At 52.2% G+C, this 16,210-nt stretch overlaps 4 protein-coding genes; 3 read left to right on the top strand and 1 right to left on the bottom strand.

Annotated features, from left to right (window-relative positions):
• Nucleotides 1-220: 220 nt before the first annotated feature.
• Nucleotides 221-2,429, top strand: RCC_07761 (uncharacterized protein; the record flags this gene model as incomplete). XM_023773016.1 has 4 exons in its annotated part: nt 221-434; nt 490-898; nt 1,031-1,911; nt 2,107-2,429. The coding sequence occupies 4 exons, from the start codon at nt 221-223 to the stop codon at nt 2,427-2,429; spliced, it is 1,827 nt and encodes a 608-aa protein (XP_023628784.1).
• Nucleotides 2,430-3,509: 1,080 nt separating this feature from the next.
• RCC_07760 (uncharacterized protein) lies at nt 3,510-7,126 on the bottom strand (the record flags this gene model as incomplete). XM_023773015.1 has 3 exons in its annotated part: nt 3,510-4,064; nt 4,119-6,922; nt 6,988-7,126. 3 exons carry the CDS (start codon nt 7,124-7,126, stop codon nt 3,510-3,512), a joined length of 3,498 nt encoding a protein of 1,165 aa, XP_023628783.1.
• Nucleotides 7,127-7,468: 342 nt separating this feature from the next.
• Nucleotides 7,469-9,727, top strand: RCC_07759 (uncharacterized protein; the record flags this gene model as incomplete). Its single annotated transcript, XM_023773014.1, has 1 exon — nt 7,469-9,727. The coding sequence occupies one exon, from the start codon at nt 7,469-7,471 to the stop codon at nt 9,725-9,727; it is 2,259 nt and encodes a 752-aa protein (XP_023628782.1).
• A 3,593-nt stretch (nt 9,728-13,320) lies between these two features.
• On the top strand, nt 13,321-14,514 carry RCC_07758 (uncharacterized protein; the record flags this gene model as incomplete). The annotated part of the gene is made up of 1 exon (XM_023773013.1): nt 13,321-14,514. The coding sequence occupies one exon, from the start codon at nt 13,321-13,323 to the stop codon at nt 14,512-14,514; it is 1,194 nt and encodes a 397-aa protein (XP_023628781.1).
• Nucleotides 14,515-16,210: the final 1,696 nt, after the last annotated feature.

The following is a 16,210-nucleotide window of genomic DNA, read 5'->3' as shown; positions in this document are numbered from 1 at the left end:
CAGCCTCGCAAAGATCCTTTGACCTAGTACTTTAGTTAGACACGGCACTCCTCATCATCTAAGGGAAAGCGAACAGGACTCGGCCGTCATATCAAGAAGCGCGGCCGCTGGTCTGCGCGAGAAAACAACAGCTTAGGGGAGACCACGTTCCAGATTTCTTGTTGATATGTAAACGGCGATACAGAGTGCTCATTTATACTCGACAGAGCTACTGCCAAACATGTGRCTCCTTAACGCTAAGACCAGGCGACTGGAGAACTTTCTTAACAATGACCAAGTCTATGCTATCCTATCGCATACATGGGGCGAGCAAGAAGTCACATTTGATGACATTCACCAAGACCTGGCCCGCAGCATGAAGGGCTACAAAAAGATCGAGTACACTTGCACACAAGCACTCCAAGATCAGATCAAATACGTATGGATTGACACTTGTACGCAGCCCTGCTTTACTCTTCGAGTCCCATCCCACGCTAACCATCGTTCCAGGCTGCATCGACAAGAGCAGRAGCGCCGAACTGTCGGAGGCTATCAATTCCATGTACCGATGGTACTACCGAGCAAGAAAATGCTATGCCTACTTGTCCGACGTTCATGCTAGCGGACGGTATTGCTTCAAGTCTTACGTTCACTCACAGGGTGACACAATTGAGATCAATGATTCGGTATCAAGAAGCCGATGGTTCACTCGCGGTTGGACTTTACAAGAACTCATTGCGCCATGTGAGGTTGAGTTCTACGACTCAGCCTGGAAGCTTATTGGAAGAAAGGATGAAGTCGTCCAAGAGCTTTCAGATATCACTGGAATATCATGCTCTGTTCTCAAAGACAGAGAACAGCTATCATCTGCGAGTGTGGCGCAGAGGATGGCGTGGGCATCCAAGCGAGAGACTGCGAGGTACGTTAGGCTCTATCTCTCCATCTTCATCTCTTTTCCCCTCGTCTCGGCAAAATGGTACAATGACTCTCTATGCTGCGCACACCCTCTTACGTCGGCTGAACGGGCGGCGGGAAATCTGACTAGAGATAGGCCCGAAGATGAAGCATATTCAATGCTAGGTCTGTTCGGCGTAAACATGCCCCTACTATACGGCGAAGGCAGCGCGGCATTCTTGAGACTGCAAGATGCAATTGTTAATACTGGGGGCCCAGATACGCAGGATCATTCGATTCTCGTCTGGCAAAACTTCAACGGGATCCTGTTCGCGCCCTCTACAAAACATTTCAGCAAAGCGCACCGAGTTGCTGCCTTGCCCGATCCCCGTGATGGGGCTTTCGAGCTTGTCAAAAAGGGCCTCCGTCTCAGCTTGCTAGTACGCCCTGACGGAGAATCCAACACTGTAGTTGGTGGCGTCAAGGATCTTCATACTGTCATTGCGGTGCTGAACTGCCAATACGCTGACACGCCAAATAAGCGGATTGCCCTAAGATTACGTCGTCGACCTCTCATATCCTGGCCAGGGAAGATCTGCCTCATTGACAATGAAGCCGATATGATATTTGACAGAGTTCAAGAACTAGCGTCTGTTGATTGCCGAGATTTAGATGGCTTTACTGCGGTGGAGCTTACCATAGCGCGAAAGCCATTCATCTGGCCGCATATGTCATTGAGAATGTCACTGTCAGTTACTTCAGCGTACATTGAAGGGCAATGGCCGAAATATATGAGATGGGATGACTCCACGTTTGTTCCGGCTCACCAAGGCGGCTCCTTCCAACCTGCAAACATCAGTCGATGTATCGGATATGGCAATCTCTTCATGAGTACGCTGGGGACAAGGCGGGATGTAACAATGAGTTTTCACACGGATTGCGGCATCACCCCACCCACGCTCCTTGTTGGATGCTTTGAAGGACACGACGTGGAGTACGCCGGACTTGGAGACAGAACGCTTCGTCCGATCATCGCAGGTGAGACTTTCTGCTTTGACTCAGGCTTCAGCTGTAAAGCAAGCTATGTACTGAGAGATAGTGCGCTTATTTGGCATCTGGAATTTGATGGAGGCTCGAACGGGTCGCCATCGGAAAATCAAGTGAAGGAGCATCATCCGGTCCGCGACAATCAGGAAAGTGTTTCGCTCGTCACTAATGATAGTGGCCCGACAGTCGAAACAAAACGCATCTCTGCACCACAGCTGCCGAGATTTCGCTCGAAAACATCCAGACTTCTGCGTGGGCGCACGCAGTCAGATCCGGCTCCAGAGGCAGATCAGCGAATCAGATCACTCTTCGCCGATGGTAAGCTCTTTGATCGCGCGTCTCTGAAGGTTGAAAAGTGGCTCAAAGTGGTGGTTTGCCGCAGAAATTCGGCGATTGAGCTTCYAGGAGGAACGCGAGGCGAAGAGGCCCCTGAACTGCAGCACTTCTCGGGACCAACGTCAGTTATGGTTGGACATCAGGCAACGCCAGCAAGCTCTAGAGGACAATAGCTTCAGTCAGACCCAGGGCAAGCCACTCAGGTTGCGGATATGATGCCCACAGAAGACCGACTACGGAAATGGATTTTCGTTACACCAGACGCCTGGAACTATCGCCTGATGGACGTAACTGATGTCCTCAACCCAGAGCAATTGCGCATGGTAATTGCCTACCAATTAGGCCTTGCTACCGATGAGGTTGACAACCTACATCTGTACATCACCAATTGTGGCGATGACGAAGACGAACACGAGAACGAGCTGGACGACAATGAGCTTACGTCGGTAGTCACACGGATCGACCATACTGTTGGATTTCTTCAACTCTTCGCACGATCGGCATCGCGAGTAACTATGGAGACAGGCTCTAAGCTAGATGGGCGAAAGGAACGGCAGATTTTGGGGCTTTTGATCCCGCCTGTTGGCAAGAACGTCAACCAGGACCCCAGACCATCCCCAGTTGAGCACATCAGCGTTAAGAGGTATGAGCCTCTAGACCAGCGACCTATGGGTCTGATTCTCGATAGATGGAATTGGATGTTCGGTCGAGTTGTCTGAATAATGTAGAGATGCACCATTCGAGAGACCTACCAATAAATGACACAGCTATCCCCTTTCCTCTTAAACACCCCCGAAACCTTGCCGAAGTCGCTATATAATCATTCTATCCGCTATAAATGTAGGCTATGCCTCACTCGAAAAGCTGGCTATTTGAGCTATAGCCCGTTTAGGTCGCCGTACTAGGCGATGTTCGTATACCTTGTCTTTAGACCATACCTTACGTTAACTGAATGTTTTCTAGACAATCCTGTCTAGMTAGGCAATAGCGAGCAGCAGAATCAACGATCAAAAACAGATTTCTCTCTCCTTTTCTCATCACAACGTTGAAACCCCTTACATCTTCGGAGCTACCTACTTTGTTAAGACCATCCATGATTCACCGAAATAACAAACCTTCTTGGATTGGGAAAAAAACATCAGAAGACCCGCGATTACTATATTCCCCCGTAACCAATCTCTACAATTCTATGGATACCTTAGCCAGACACCAGCAAAAGAGGGGGTATATCATCATCACACCACACATACATCTCAAAGCGCATAAACCCCCGCAGTGACATCCCTCCAACGTCTCACAGGTCTCCAATCCTCCAATTCCACCACCCACCACAAAGCCTCCTTCGCCTTGCCAATTTCCCCACCAAGTTCATGCGCTCGCGCAAACGTCAACCAAGCCTCGGAATCATCCCATCCCGCCCCGAGTTTAGTGAGATTGGCAAGGAGCATGTACGCTCGATCGCGCGCGGCCAGACGGTTGAGCTCTGCGGGAGTGGGGTTCTGGATGGTGGTTTCCACATCAGGCACGTCGCTGACTAGGGAAGGACGTCTGGATGGGACGGTCGAGGCCGAGGAGGTTGGTCGGGAGACTGTGGGTTTGGCGTCGCCTAGGAGCGCGATTGGCGCGGTGGGGAGAGGGCGGAGTGGGACGATGGGTTCTTCGGCGGGCAGCTTCTCCTCGTAGATGTCCATGAGAAGATTTGATATGCCGATGATGCCGGCCGGGTGGTCTGGGAAATGTGACAGAGCTTGTTCGTATTGCGCCATGGCTTCGAAAGGATGCTCGCGGGCCAATGCGAGATGCGCTTTCTGTGGAAAAGTCAGTAAATATGCTAGATAGAATTCGGGTTTCATCAAACTCACAGTCGACCAAACATCTGCCCACAACGCATCGATGCTGTCACCACCACCCCAGCCTTTATGGAACAGTCTTCGCGCGTTAGTCCCGCTATCTGACCCTGCCAGCTCAATCTCCAGCATGTCGACAAACTTTGCCGCGTTCTGCACTGCAGTTTCGGAATCGTCGTACATTTCCGCCCGAATGTACAAACCCGCAATGAAGAGCCATGTTCGTACGAGAACGCCGAATCGATGCCGTCTCTCATGCATGGGTAGGAGTTGAGTTTCGGGAACCACCGACTTGGAGGCCGGATGGGCCGTGGGTAGTCTGACATCTTGGGTTGGAGGTTGCTCCACGTGACCAGGCGGTGGTGGTAGCTCGTTGTGCGGTTCGTTGTGCGGGATTTCACCCATCGGCTGCCCCGTGTTTAGGCTAGGCTGGACCTGTGAACGGGATGGAGTGCTCCTCTCTTCAACCCCCTCGCTTCCTCCGGCATCTGACGCGCTCCTCGAATCTGCAGCAACATCGCCGCCGTGATTACGTCCACCAAAAGGATGATGCGGAATGTGGGGCAGATGAAGGTGGTGGCCGTGGGACTTTTCCGCAGAAGCTGGGCTGTCGTCCGGGACAGTGATCGAGATCGGAGGGGGAGCAGCAGGCTGTTCATTTGTTCTATCCGCCAGTTCGCGAGAGGCAGGGGAAGATGTGCCGGCGGCTTCAGAGTCCACAGATTGCGCCCTGACTGTGCCAGTGGCATTGCTACGACGTCTAGACCTCGGTCGGATGCTACCAGCAATGCTTCTCAATGTTCCTCCCAGCCTCGAGGGCGGTGGAACGGCGGATGTCGCAGTCGGCTTCATGATGCTTACTTTGTTATCGGGGCTGCCAAACAGCCTTGAGTAGAGACCCAACAGCTCGTCCGCAAGGTCAACGGCAGTCTCGGCTCCCTCGGTCAGCTCAAGTAGCATGATTTCTGTCATTTTAATTTGCAGAATGCTCTCCTTCTCCAAGCCTTCCATATGATCAATGAGACCTCGCTGCTTGACAGTCGCCTTTTCAGGATCGCGAAGCATAGTCTCCATGGGTTGACCGAACAGCACCATTGGATTGCCAAATTGTTTGTATGCAGCTTGGCACATCTGTTCAGCGGCCTCGAAATCATCCTGAGCAGTCAGACATAAAGCTAGCAGATGCCAGAGTGGGATGAGTTGCCTTTTCCGCTCCAAGGGTGAGATTGGTGCGAGGCCAGCAGTGAGTACAACAGGACTCTCTTCGGGTTCGATGACGCCTCTTATGACTTCAATCGCACCGGACACATCCCGCGTTTCTGCCAACACAAGAGCGAGAGCATATGCGGTGTCAATGTTGGCAGGATCGTACCTTTGGGCTCGCATGAGGTGGTTGCTAGCTTCGGTCAACAATCTGGATCTCTCCTCCGACTCGTATGTGAGCTGGGCCCAGTGTGCTTGGCTGATGCCCAATGCTCTGTAGTTTGCGGCCAGGGTGGTCTTTTGCAACAAGGAGGAGGCAGAGGTCGTGCTGTCCGCGGTTGCCGGTCTTTTATGATCCAGCCACTTTTGCATCGAGCCACTCACCGTCACGGCTCGCTCGACATGCTCTCTATCACCATAGCGGCAGAGAACACGAACAGCCTCAGCCGCGGTAAGCATTGCAGTATCGTCATCATCCAAGCCAAATTGAAGCTGCCCGGTCTTCTCGGCCCGCGCCTTGCCCTTGTCGACAATCTCCAGGTAGCTCTCGAAAGCATGCAGGGCCAAGTCGAATTCCCCGAGAGCGGCATGAACCGTGAAAAGATGCCTCAGGATGGGAGTGGAATGGAAGCTCTTTGTGGCTGCTCGGTAGAGGATGTCCAGCACCGAGCGGGAGACGCCCGTCTTGCCGCCGTCTCCTAGGTCGGCATCCGTCCATGCCGAGCCCGAGTAGACCTTCCAATTCGCCATGACTTGCTGCGCCCATGCCTCCACTTCCGTACTCGCTTGGCTGGCTTTGGGGAACTTGATCTCGGCCAGGAGGAGGGATTCATGCGTCGACTCCACACGCTGCATCTCTGACCGCTGGCGAAGTTTGAGATGTGTGTGTTGGTTGGTGGATGTGTTGAGAGGCAGAATGAACAGATCCTCGCTAGATTGTGCGTCGGGGTTGAAGACAAGGCCGCGCTGTAAGATGGTGGACAACAGATCGTAGTAGGCCTTCCACACCTGTCTTCGGGGAATGTCCTGACCTGATGTCGTCGTTTCCTCCTTGGAAGGAATGCGTTCCCAAAACTCGCCCCATGCTTTGAAGGCGGTGTATGTCTCGCCCAAGTCCTGCGTGGAGGGCGATGGGATGGTCTTGACGCTGTAGAGACATGCCTGGGCCAACAGTCTCTCCGTCCATTTTCGCAGCTCGGGACTCCGATATCCGGGAGTGCGGAGGACAGCAGCATGGTAGTACTCTCTCGCCTCGCTCTGTCTCCCACTCGCCTCCATACACGACGCGTGGATGTAGGCCGCCTTAACCTGACACACTTCTAGCCAGCCCAGAGTCGAGTTTCCAGCTGGACCTGCCGAGGACTGTCCCGCACCCGCATCCAACACTTTGAGTGCTTCCAGAGGAGCCTCCTGCAGCCAGTAGATTCCCGCCAAACATGTGCTGGCAATGGTTGCATCATCGGGATGGGTACTTTCTGCTGTAGTGACCGCCTCCCGTAATCGAGGCAGCAATTCGGTCAACCCGTGGATGCTCGTCGTCGTGGCGGAGGAGGCAGATGTCGGGCGGTGGGAGGCGGTGACGACGTGGCATTCGGCTCGAGCGGCGAGGGTGAGAGCTGGGAGAAGCGATCAACATGGGAGGAGATGGAGGGACATGGATGGGTGGGTGGATGGTCTGTACATTTCCTCTGCGGCGCATGCTTTTCCACCTTTCTCGCCAGTTCGGGCACGTCACTCCATTGCCCATGGCACAGGGCATGGTCGAGCAGTCCGAGATATCGAGCTCCCTTGTCCGCGTTGGGGACGCGGTGGAGGCTCATATCGATGTCGGTGACGCTGGGATGAGGATTCTCTCGTTTTCTCCCCCGACTTCTGGCGCAAAGACGATACGGCAGAACACAAGTCTATCGTGTCCACATCTCCGCCGACTCTCAAACAGAAACCACACTTTCCTTCAAAAATAGACAGTCGAGGAGCTTCCTTCACCTGTCCGTCGTTGACGCACGCCAGCGAACCGTTAGCGCACGGCGTTGTAGTAGTGCACGGCCGGTAGCGAAACCTAAAATGAAATAAAATTATGCAAGATTGATGGATGCATGCAWGCATTGGTCTCCAAGGGAAAAAAGTTCCTCCAACATTCAAACACCTCGATAGCCACATCAATGGCTCAGACGGCATCCTCGGTGGGCGCATTACGCGCTCTATCATACCGCATATCTTCCACCCCCACCAAGGAACTTCCCCAAATTGCCCCTCAAATTGCCAGTGGCATCTGGAACTGTAGAGGTCTGCTTTCTGCATCGACAGACTCCAAGCAAAACAGCGAGGCATCGATTCTGACCCACAAATTCAAAACTCAACTCAACACTCTCCTCTCCGATCGGACGGTGGAAGGAAGGTGGACGGCAGTCGTTCTCACCAAAGCCACCATCGAAGCGGGAGGGGTGGAAGTTTTGAGCAAATGCAATGTCTGGGTCAAAAGCTTGCTGGGAATCCTCAAGAAACCAGATCCGCCGACGACGCGATGCTTGGTCGTCCTGACTCTCACTCGCATCTTCATGCTGACATGGGACTACTCCAACCTCATTCGAGAAATCACCACGCCCGCATTAAAGGCCTTCATCCCGACTTGTCTGGCCAATATTGAAAACAAACGATGCTCCACCGGCGAGCTTCAAACTGTCCTGGAAGCATTCGCTGTACTGTTGCCAAAACATCCAACGCTCTTCCGAGAGAATGATGTCAAGTTGCGAGCCGTGTTGGCTCTCATCGTCTCCTCTACGTCCACTCCGACGGGGAGTGGCAGCCACTACAGCACACAGCACAAGCAAGCGGCCAATCGTCTATGGGTTCTCATTGCTAGCTGCACTCCCAAGCAGGGTGCGGGTGGGAAATGGGACGAAACAATCAGTGCGACCATCAAGGCTACGCACTCAACCTGCGACCGTGTCTTCCGTTCGATCGTGGAGGACTGGCAGTCAACTACCGGCGTACAACCTTCAGTGCCTTTGCACCAGCGGAATAATGGCCAAGTCGAGATGGAGAGCGACGATGTGGCAGGTCTGAGACCCTGGAAAGGAGTGTATGCTGGAGGGAACAGGATCATCTCTCTGCTCGACATCGTGACTTCCCATCTGGAAACAGCGACTCCTGTCAATGTCAACGTCAGAGTCGGCGTAATCACAGACCTGCTCTCGAGGTTGTTCGGAAACGTTCTGCCTCAATCAGGAAAGCCGGACTTTGTCAAACCCAACAATCACATTTCCAAGGACGAACGAGAGGCCATGTTTGCAGTCTTGCCAAGAGTTCACATCGCCGCGATGAGGACTTTGAGTGCTCTCGTTGAACGTCTAGACTTGCACGCTGTGGGCTGGGCACAAGGTTTAATTGATGACTTGTTGCGAGTTTTTCACGCAGAGCGCTCTCAGCCTGAAGTTCGGAGCGCCATCTACCGTATCTTGAACAACATCATCGACCTTGTTGGTCCTTCTTCATCCAAAACAGAAGCATCAGAGCTTGGAGCAGTGCTCAAGGCCTGCTGTCAAGACATACTCCCCGACGATGATATCGCCTCCGCACCTGCCACTAACGGAACCCAAGCTGGCATCAAACAGCAACTTGGTCTTGCAAGCGCACAATCTTTCCAAACACACCCAACGACCTTCCCAGAACTCCAATTAGTAGCCCGACAGTTATTGGTCACTGCTACAACCCGGCTGGACTCCACCTGCATCCTGCCTAAAATCCGCGCACAGATTGATCGCACAGCAGTGCTGACACAAGACAAAGATCTTCTATTAGCAAGCGTCTTGAATCCCACCAAGAAACCCAACAGCGCACGTGTGCAGGCGAGCTTACTTCCAATGCTTGCAAGAATTCAGKGTCAAGCACCAGAGACCGAAGCACTCCTTCGACCGAGACTTCCTCCAATTCGTAGTATCAGTAAAGTCGACCATGACGAAGACGAAATGGAAAGATCTGAAGATGAAGCCGATGAGGACGACGACGACGACGATGCCATGGAAGAAGACATCGAAGAACAAGACTCAGAACCCACCTCTGGACTCCTCACCGCTTTGGCCGAACAGCCAATACAGCAGCCTCCAACATTCGCTTTCGAGCAACCAGTCAATAAACGCAGAGCGGCAGAAGGTGTCGAGGATTCCTCGAAGACCGCCATCAAACGCGCCCGAGCTTCCCCATCCGTCGAGCGAATCCTMACGACTGATGTACCCACAACTGCAATCCTCGATCCAGCGCCCAGCGTGTCAAGTATCACTACACAGAAACAGACAGCAATCCTACCCGCTCGAGAAGTCACAGGACAGACCATTGCCGTTGCGGCTGATGAAGAGGATGATAGCGATGACAGCGACGCGGGACTTCCAGTTATTAATATGGAGGAATCGGATGACGAGTGAGATGGAATAAGATGTATCCGTGGCAACGCATAAGACATCCACGTACACACCAAAAAAGAAAGAAGAAAGAGACCTCATCGAGATCGCTCTGGACTTTTACCACTACAACTTCCTCTTTATGTTGGTAGCAGGGCAAGGGAGGTTCGACACATCTCCGGATGAATAATATGAAACATTCCCACCCACTCATTCCACTCACATGACGATTCCCATCCAGCTTTCCCGTCGGCATTTCTCCTTCCTCTTCTTCTTCTTCTTCTTCTTCTTCTTCAGTCTATCACTCCCTACATCAACGTAAGTAAGTAGCCCAGAAATGCTTAAAGCTTCTTTCCTGCAACATCTCCTTCAAGACAAAAGACATGAAGATCCAAGCCTAGATCTATGATCTCTCGGCTAGAATCTATCTATGTTTCAGATCGAGAAAAGAAGGAGAAAACATCTACGGACGCTATCCTTTAGAGCGGTTTGAGAAGGGAGCGAAGGTGTTGTAGTGTGATTTTGCACCGGATATTGAGGTAGGGGCTGCTAAGAGAGACGGGAGGGTGGATCAGGGTTTCTGAGACATTGTTTCTCGTGGATTTCTAGGGGGAAAGGGACGGGATGGGAGGTTCTTTTGGTTTTAGGGGTGCTTTCTCCGTGGAGGTAGTGTTCTAGTAATTGTGATATGTTGGTCGAGTGTTGAGAGATGTAGGAGGAGGTAAGTCTGCCTTGTGATATCTTTCTCATTGGGGCTTACTTAGCCTTACCACGACGACGACGACGACGACGACGACGACGATGAGGATGAGGATGCGGAGAGCATGGCGAAAATCTTCTCCACATATGTGAGAATTGATAATCAGAGCTGACAATACATGTAACAATTATGATGAAAGAGCTACTACCTACATGTACCTACAACAGAGCAGCACACTACACAAGGTAATCTACAAGATACGTACTTTGAACTTCATAGTACGTACTGCATTTCCAAGTGTTTCTAAGCCGCTGTACTTCCGGAAACCCACTTGATCCGAACTCCCGCCCTCCTCGATGACCGACCCGACTTCCATTTCCCTTTACCGTACCGTACCGTAGTACATACACTCGGCAATTTTCATCATAGTACGTGCTTGGAATGGCCATGGGTCGGTCGGCTATCAGGCTTCTGGATTAGTATGGATTGCGGAGGATTGTAKAGATAGCGCGCCTTATCCTAGATCATCGTCGTCATTCGCGTATACCCCGGTATACTTTCACACGCATTGAAAGTACCTACTGTAGGATTGTAGGCAGCCCGAGTGTATGCACGGCGCGTCGCATCGAATTTCGTGCCGAAAGACCGAGGTGTGCTGTACACCTGTGTTTTGGCACAGGATGTGGTGTCGTGTCGGTGCGAAGCTTATCGCTGTACAACACTCACATCATCATGGACGCCTTGTTTGTCCATCCATCCTTCACATGATGACATGACCTGGAGAAAAAGGAAGGCGGATGAAGACGGCAAGTCTGCTATTTCCGGGTCGTCAATAATCCTACCTGAAGGATGTGTGAAGCGGGCGGTGCCCGTCTTTTTCTCCTTGTAGGTACCGTGAAGTACCGCACAAAACACACACATTCAGAACCCCGTGATCGGGTAGGTGGCTTGATCACCTACAGCAAAGCGCGATCGACATGGTGCATTCCCATCTCTGGCACGGAGAGATCGGATCAGGAAGGTATCTCTTGCGTGCATGTCCTAGCAGAGCTTCTTGTGTTTCTTTTCTTAGGTACGGCGGTACCTATTGTACACAGCTGTCCTTGTAGCCCGTGCTTCCTTCTAGAAGGACTGCGATGGAACGAGGAGGCGTTTTTTGAGTTGCGAGAAAGCTCGGTGACGGGTGGAACGGGCTGGTGTTTGGGTTTCAGCGGCTGTAACAGTGGTAGGGCTGTGGACGTGGATTGGAATCTCCACGGTGCAGTAGTGAGTGTGATGGAGGTGCAGAGGCTGGATTTCCTAATTCCTTCGGCTAGAGGAGAAAAACATGATGATGATGATGATGAGTTGTTAGGAGGGATGAGTAGGGTTTGGAGGGTGCCGGGGCATCCCACGGTCCATGGCACGCATATCGCAGCGAACGGGACCCGAGGCCGAATCGATGTGGTGGTAGTGGACGGGAGAGTTTGGTACTCCCTCCTCAGGTTTTGGAAGAGCGAATGGAGATGCGCCTGTGAGTTCGAGGCCCCCTGACCTTCTTCTCCTAACGCCATGGCCAACAACAAACACCTTCCAAGCTCTGGGACCGTGGTAGGACCATTTTTTCGCACCCTCAACAGAGTCAACACTCCCTGGGGGCGCCTGAAACATGAGCCTCTCAGCGCGCTTTCCATGGGAAGCGCTTTCTGGAGACTATCCTCTTTTGGCTTCAGGTCCTCCACGCTAGGCGGCCAAGCCTGCCGTAGATTGCCGTCGCGCTTGCTTAGTGGGGGATGGTGATTGGCTAATGGCAATAGCGGCGTGCTGCTACCTCGCACCTCCTCCTGCAGGAAGCTCGCACGGAGCTACACGGCAAACTTGGTTGGCTACCGCAGCAAAAGGCAAGCAACGCATCGAGGATGGTGGATCCTCTGAGGTAGTTTGTAGCTAGGCAGAGTTCCAGGCCGAGTGGAGGGAAGGTGAATAGATAGATAGAAAAGAGTCGAGCTGTTCCCGCTAGATTGTCATCATTATTCTACCCTCCACCATCATCACGATCAGTGCACCCATCTGGATCGGGTGTTTGAAACGCTGCGCCCATCGCATACTAAGGTACCTTAGCATAGCATAGCATAGCATACGCAGCCCGCATCAGCAGACGACCGACTCGCCACGAAACATCATCGGGAGGGAAGCTGTTTTCCGCACCATTGCCGCGCCGCCTTCGTTCGTTCACGCAAGCAACGCGCTGCACAGCACAGCACTGCATTTGCGTCTGCATCGACGTGCATCATCATCGTCCCAATTCCTTGGTCGAACCGCATTGCCTCAGCCCGCATTGCCTCTTCCCGCACAGCCGTGTCACCATCAGCGACAGCGAAACACACAAACCTGTCGCAACACGCCCGCGTGTCTGTCTCCCGTGCTCTCCGACACGCGCCTTCCTGGAACTTTCCACACCAAGCCCCGCCGCGCCGCATTATTCATTGCCCTACCTGACTACCTCAAGGTACTGCAGCTATTGTGCGAACAGGCCGGACATTCGGCCACCGCCCAACCGGAGGTTGCGACTGTGATACGGAGATGAGGCGGTCGCTCTCTGTGCTAAACTATTGACGAAGTTGCCCCGGACATCGGCTAAACCCAACGTGTGCGATCGCTGCCAACGGACGGAGTCAGCGACGAGGGATTATCCCAGGAACCCCCGCTAGCGGCACTGGTTCTCCACGCTTGAGAGTGCGTGCGCCATCATTATCTTGGTGCCACCCCGGCGGGACGCTCGGCGTTGTAGGAAGCGCACTCGGGGCAGTGTCAGGGTTCCAGGACCCATCGATTCGCGATTTCGCCTAATAGTACCTGCGTGTCCGCCTTCATCATGGACGATCAATCCCCTGCTGAGCGCTCCATTGACGCTTTTTTTCTCAATCCCGCATACATCATGAAGAGCCACAAACCCCAATCCACCCTCACCATTGAGCCCAGATATTCGGGAGAAATGAATGCCCCTTCCAACAACAACAGCCAAAACCAAACCGAATCCGAGCTGGATCTCGCTCGTCAGAATGAGCCTTCCACCGCGAACATCACAAGTCTTGTCGACGAACCCCTCTTCTGGCATGGCTATACCTCTGATGAGGAAGCCGTCTCCCCAATCCAAGGCGACGACATGAACTGGGACGAACTGGACGATGCGAGCTTCACCGATCTCCCTCCACTTTCACCCGTCGAGGAGCAACGGGCAACGGTCATCAGCCAGGCACATCAGTCTTGCACCCACGCACAAGCCATCACCATTCTTTCAGCCGGACGACCCAAAATGGTGACCGTACCGAAATCCCTCGACTCTCCTCGGTCCGAGACTGATTCCACATTCGGTTCCCTACCCAACAAGATCAGACTGAAGACCACCTCAAATCATCTGAGATCATACTCGCTGGATGCACCCAGCAATGACCGGAACAGCAGCGATTACAGCCAGAAGGACYCGCTAGATTCGAGTGGTCCCATCTCACCACTCTCAACAGCACCGAGCTCCATTCACGAACAACCACCGCGGCCTCACCGATCAAGCGTCTCTTCCAAGCACATCCCGCTAATGGAAGCTGCTCGTCATGTGCCTCTGATGGAAGCAGTGCGTATGGGTTCGCCGACTTCACCATCCTTGGCATCACCCACAATACCAAACAGCAGCTACACCTGGGGTCAACCACCGGCACCAACCTCGGCACCTACGGCTTCAAGGTCTTCAATGTCCCAACTCAAGAGTGGTGTTTTGTCAGCTTTGATCAACAAGTTCGAGTCGAATGATTCCAACGCGCGCCGCACCTCCAGAATGGGCAGCAACAACATCAGCCGGATAGGCAAACAACTCCTTCGAAGAGACACCATCGAGGACATCGAGGATGGATACGTGTCCAAAGTGGTAGACACATCAAACCAGTTCAGTCAGCCCGCCCCAAAATCATCAATACAGCCCACGAAGATGGTCGCACGTGGTGCCGACGAGCGTGCTCCCGTCCTGACTTTACCATCATGTCCGGGCGACTTCAGCGGCTCTTTCGAATCCGAGTGGCCGCGCTTTCAAGAATCTCCGCAGCAGCCCCACTCGGCGAGAATCACCACTGTGGCTTAGGATGCCACTGATGAATTACGACGGGCGGGCATCTTGGTGTAAGATTTGATGGGACCATGAACGAGAAGCGATTAGCGAAGCGAAGCGCACTTTGATGAAATTTCTTCTTTTTGGCCTGATTTTTGTTTGTCAATTCACTGCGAGATACCATGGGACGGACCAGGCGTTTTTTACTACATGGAACGAAGACGATGTACTTTAAGGATCACCCAGCGCRAAAGGAAAGGAGATGCTGTTACGAAGATTGACACGATTGTTGTGTGTGTGCATGGCTGGCTATTTTGATGAGAGAAAAAAGGTTACCTATTTGCACGCACGGGAAGAGAAGAAGGCTGTGGTGAATTTGCTCGCTTATTACATATGATGATGATGTATGTCTTGCTGGAAGGGGCTTGACGAGTATGAACAAATGAATAATTCTCATCTTAATTCTGAATTGCCATTCTTCTTTCCAAAATCCTACACTTGATACTGAAGTGGTGTCGAAGAGCTGATGACGTCTGTAGAAGGGAGGGATAGGGGTGTAAAGAACAGAATCTGGGAGAAATGATGATCCATGTCTGATACCATGTGTCCATGACCAAGCTCGTTGGGCTGTACATATTGATTAAAACCATGGCAGTTTGATAAAAGACGGGAATCATGAAAAAATCGTGAAAGTCATTTATCCCTCTTCAATGACATCAATTTTTCACACTTTGTAACAACCAACATTCAGCCGAGTTGCAAAACCTCACCAATGCTACTACAAATCCCCTACAACATTCAGGAAGTTTGATAGCAGCCCAACCATACCACGTCGTGTAGCATCGTCGTCAGCAGGATTCCACCGATCGAACTTATTAATCACGATGCCGACTTTCCAGGACGAAACATTTTGTTTCTTCGGAACCAATCGATTACTGACAAGTCTGTAAGATGTAGATCTGAAACCGATGAGAAGAAAGTTTTCCACGAGCAAGGGAAAGCTTCCATAGCAGGTTTCTGTGAAGAAGACGGGGCGATGAAACATTGTGCCACGTTTTGTTGATGATGATGGAGGTTATCGGAATCGGATCGGAGGGAGCTGGTGGGGCTATACCATGACTTGTATGTGACTCTGGCATCATCCTTGTTTGTGAGGGTGGTCGTGGAGTTGACGTCATGGGTTGGGCTTTTGGGGAGATGTATGGATTTTGYGTATTGGTGGGGTTTGTGGGATTTAGGATGGTGGATGTTGGTACGATTTTTCTAATGTCCTGGAGATGTGTTTAGTTTTGGGTATTATGAGAGGTGATGAGGTGCGATTTGTGAATTGGGGAGGATGACGTTGGCGTTGTGATTTGCTCGATTGTAAGGGAGGGTGAGAATGACTTGTCACGGACGTGTCTTTATCCAATGTCGGCGTGGAATGACGACGTGAGGTGTTGTTGTCGATGGGTAGGACTAATTTTAGTCTGGTATGGGAATGTCGGTGATGAACGAATGGATGAGGTGGGCCGACATCGGCCTGGTGGTTGAACTCTCGTAGACTTTTTTTTCGCTGCTGTTCTTCAACTTCATCCGCCAAGGCGTGCCTGGGATGCATAGATTCTCCATTCYCACGGATTTTTGCCACGTTCAATCGGAAGACCAGTTGAGGCAGATCTGATGATAATGACATTCGCGACACAAGCGAGAGGTAGGTGTCACCAGACAGGCTTTCCTTCTGTTTGCG

The sequence above is a fragment of the Ramularia collo-cygni genome (genome assembly GCF_900074925.1).
Source record: "Ramularia collo-cygni strain URUG2 genome assembly, contig: RCC_scaffold12, whole genome shotgun sequence".
Taxonomy (NCBI): Eukaryota; Fungi; Ascomycota; class Dothideomycetes; order Mycosphaerellales; family Mycosphaerellaceae; genus Ramularia; species Ramularia collo-cygni.
The sequence above is the reverse complement of the archived record's forward strand: the minus strand, read 5'-3'. Positions and strand labels throughout refer to the sequence as shown.